Source organism: Gymnoscopelus braueri (genome assembly GCF_963280865.1).
Source record: "Gymnoscopelus braueri genome assembly, chromosome: 11".
Taxonomy (NCBI): domain Eukaryota; kingdom Metazoa; phylum Chordata; class Actinopteri; order Myctophiformes; family Myctophidae; genus Gymnoscopelus; species Gymnoscopelus braueri.
Genome location: NC_137613.1, coordinates 50,422,644 through 50,426,458, shown reverse-complemented (window position 1 = coordinate 50,426,458; position 3,815 = coordinate 50,422,644). Strand labels below are relative to the sequence as shown.

General features: G+C 41.3%; 1 protein-coding gene across 1 annotated transcript in view; it reads right to left on the bottom strand.

The window, feature by feature from the left end:
• Positions 1-2,761: 2,761 nt before the first annotated feature.
• Positions 2,762-3,815, bottom strand: part of LOC308095701 (chemerin-like receptor 1) — a gene marked incomplete at its 5' end in the record, with an annotated part of 1,367 nt that continues 313 nt past the window's right edge. The window contains one exon of the mRNA XM_080442742.1: positions 2,762-3,815. This exon is cut by the window's right edge and continues 313 nt beyond it. Coding sequence (XP_080298868.1) covers positions 3,031-3,815 — 785 coding nt within the window. The 3' untranslated portion in view covers positions 2,762-3,030.

Genomic DNA, 3,815 nt, shown 5'->3' with positions numbered 1-3,815 from the left:
CTTTTTGATGCTTTTCAATGGTTCAATATTTTTTTTACCAACACACAGACGTAAAGGGTGTTCAATGGCACTGATTTATGGAAAAATATGCAAAATGGAGTTAGCTGGTTTCTGCCGGACAGCAACGATATGCATTATGTTCTGTGGAGTGATGTATTATTGCTTAATGCTCCATGTAAATCACTTTGAATGGCTTTGTTGTTTGAATATGTTATACAAATAAACTGACATTCAAATGATGATTAATATGCAGCTCCATGATGCAGGAGCCACAATGTTTTTTCAATGCAAAATTCATCCCCGACAAGTTTCTGAAGCCAGGCTCATTGGAGCTGTTGTTGTCATTGTTGTCAAAGTTCACACGACAGCAACAGCTCCAGAGACTGGCCATATCCTGGATGGACGGTATAAATAAAAAATATTTTAAGAAGTCTGGTTAAAATTGAGTTTGAAGTTCAATTGGTTTACAGTAGGAGGTGGGTGTGTCTGATTAAAAGAATGAATAGAAATGAATGTCATATATCTAAACATTGAACCTCAATCTACACTGTAATCCTTAATGTTTATTTAACTCTGAGAGTGTACAAATGGACCCTACACGGGTGTATTTGGTTCCATTTGTACACTCTCAGAGTTGCAGACCTGTAAGAGTCCATTTGGACCCCTGGTGGTCCGCAGACCCCGCGTTGAGAACCAGTGATATACAGTAAACTCATGATGTTACACACTCTGTACAGTAGGTGGTGCAATACACCCTTAATGTTGGTATAGCAGAAGAACAGTATTTATCATATCAATCAATCATGATGACACTGATTAGTAAATTGAAATGTCTCAAATCAAATAGCTGAATGGTCTGCAATCTGACTAATATCTCAAGACAGATTATGTTTTTAACGAATGGGTTCCCACTTTCTGACTGACTGACTGACTGACAGTCAGAATGGTGGGTCAAATGGTGGTTATTACTTTAACCTAAAGTTTTCTTGTTTAGTTTAATGATAAATAGTAGCATTTGTGGCAAATAATTATTAGCTGATCACAATTGTTTCTTGTTCTGATATATTAAATTGATCTTCTTGTAGGCCTACATTACGTTTTATGGACAGTGAATTCTCTCTCTCTCTCTCTCTCTCTCTCTCTCTCTCTCTCTCTCTCTCTCTCTCTCTCTCTCTCTCTCTCTCTCTCTCTCTCTCTCTCTCTCTCTCTCTCTCATTGTATTTGCATTGGGCTGTGAGTGTGAAGCGTGCAAATCTCTCGACCAAAGCAGTCAATAGGTCTCTGTACAAACACACACTGAACAGAGAGAATGTTCTGGATTCTAAGTCAACTGTATGCAGCATAATAATCAGGTTTGGTATGTCATCATTTAGGGGCAAGGCCACTTTTTATGGTGATTTTAACTGTCTTCTACCCCGAATTTGAACCGGGTTTCCTGCGCAAGTTCTGACATTTTTACCATTGAGCTACAGAGCCTGCCTGCTTGCTCAGGGCAGAAATTGAATCTTGACCGTCACGTAAAAATTCATGTCAGATGCTGTGTCTAGGTGAGACATGACCTTTGACACTATCTAAATGTCTCAACAGCAGAGCAGGGAGATGAAATACAACCACCCCCATCCCATTGTATAGGTTATATTGTTTTAACATACTCTACCATACAGATTGGACAACATTTTATTTTACAAAAGAAGTTACATAGTGAGGCTTTAATGATGTTGGATAAGAAAGGCATACAGTCTTTCTGTTGTGCTTGCTTACCACATCACCTCCTTCCTTCACATAGTAAACTGTCCTCTCTACAAGTGTGCCACCCTGTTTTCACCCTCTCTCATGTGTTTGTAATGTATTCCTTGTCGTGTCGTGTGCTGAACATAGAAGATCTACAAGCACATAACACGTTGAGTCAGCGACACGATATGGGCTTGTAGATCAGCTGTAATGTGATTGGGTGGAACTCCTGGGCCACGCCAGCCTGTGATTCAGATGACAGACATGTCAGTGGGCCAATGTGATGTCTGTCTGCTCTGTGGGCCTCTGCTACTAGGATGATTATCATTATTATTATAAAATCTCAGATATTAAAATATAGCGCTTTTCTAAGTACTCAAACTCATTTTAGGGGGGAGTGGGGTTGAAAAGAATCAACTTTTTAAGGAAGAATTAACACTATATTATATTCCAAAATGAAAGGTCATGATCTATATGTGATTGGTCATGATAGCACACAATCAGAATGATCTTTATTGTCATATCACAGGTTAACAGGTGTAAAGAAGTGGGTGAAATTATTTTCTTCATACAAGCTCCAACAAAACCGTTTTTATTCTATTTATGCTACTCTTACTGCATGTTCAATGATACATGTTCTTAAAGCATTGGGATGTCAAAGTACCCTATTTTGTGACATGGCCATTACATCTATATTATAACATCATATGAAACATTTTCCATTGTCCACATTGAAATGTGTACATAATAGACCCTTAACAGACGACGTCACACTGATAAGAACCAGTATGCGTGCAAGCAGTATGCTTGCAACCAGCATGCACGCAATGAAACCCATTCTATCAGGTCTCGCTAGGACGCGCCTCACTAGCCAACACACAAGAGGGGGCTGGGGTGCGCTGAAACCAGCTTACCCCAAAACAACAGGTTGAGAATTGATTGCGTGAAACAATCTCCTGTGCATCCAGTCTCAATGTTGGTAAACAAATAATTGGTCTATATGTTGCAAGAAAGTCATGTTTTTGCGACAAACAGTGACATCCTGTGGGTTTAAGTGAAATTGTTCTGTGTTGTTCAAGAGTCCCCTCAATGTGTGATTACAATTTAGATCGGACAATGCGTTTATGATTTTTGTGAGATAATGTGTAGCAATTTGTGTGAGTTTTGGACAAAATCTGTAGGCTAGAGAAAAGTATGTTTTGAAGAGTAATCTAGTTCGGCAGAAATGACCTATATGGCCTATATGGGGAGTTGCTTCATTATCCCAGGAATCCAGGGAAAATACACTTTGATTCTACTCTATACCTGTGCCTCCAACAAGGCAGTCTCTTTACTGTTGATCCCTGGGTTTGTTGTGGACGTGTTGGTCTGAGGCAGCTCTTCAGTGAAGGCTTTCTCCAACACTTTCAGGATAGACTTGCGAGCCACATCCTTGACATTCTGACCCATGAACACGTACAACAGCGGGTTCAGGCAGCTGTTGATAAATGCCAGGCTGAAAACTACGGGTAAGCCAATGTTGGCCACATTTTGCAGCATTTCACTGTTTATGTCCTCTATGAATTCTAACAGAATTTGTTCCATGATGTGAAAGGGGGCCCAGCACAGGAAAAAAGCGGTGATAACAGCTGCTATGATTTTGAAGGGGCGACCTGAGTGGCTGAGTGACCGATTCCTCCTGAGCCGGTAGATGATGACAGAATAGCAGGAGACGATGACGGTGAAAGGGACCACGAATCCCACGAGGAAGCGAGTGTTGATCATGGCCGCAAGTCGAAACGTCCACAACTGCATCGCTGCGGGTGAACTGTAGTCATCGGTGAGCGCAAAGTTGTCGAAGCACTCAATGATGTCCTTATCACGGAAGGAGGGCTGCAGGGTCCTAAAGATGAAGTAAGGGGAGCTAAAAACTAAGGCCAGGACCCAGACACCCAAACTCACACAAGACGCCTTTCTGACACTGCGGTGGTTCTGGGCCCACACTGGCCACACCACACATACACATCTGTCAACACTGATGACCATCAGAATGTAGATGCTGGCAAACATGTTCGTGAGGAGAGTGATAAAGTTCAGTTTGCACA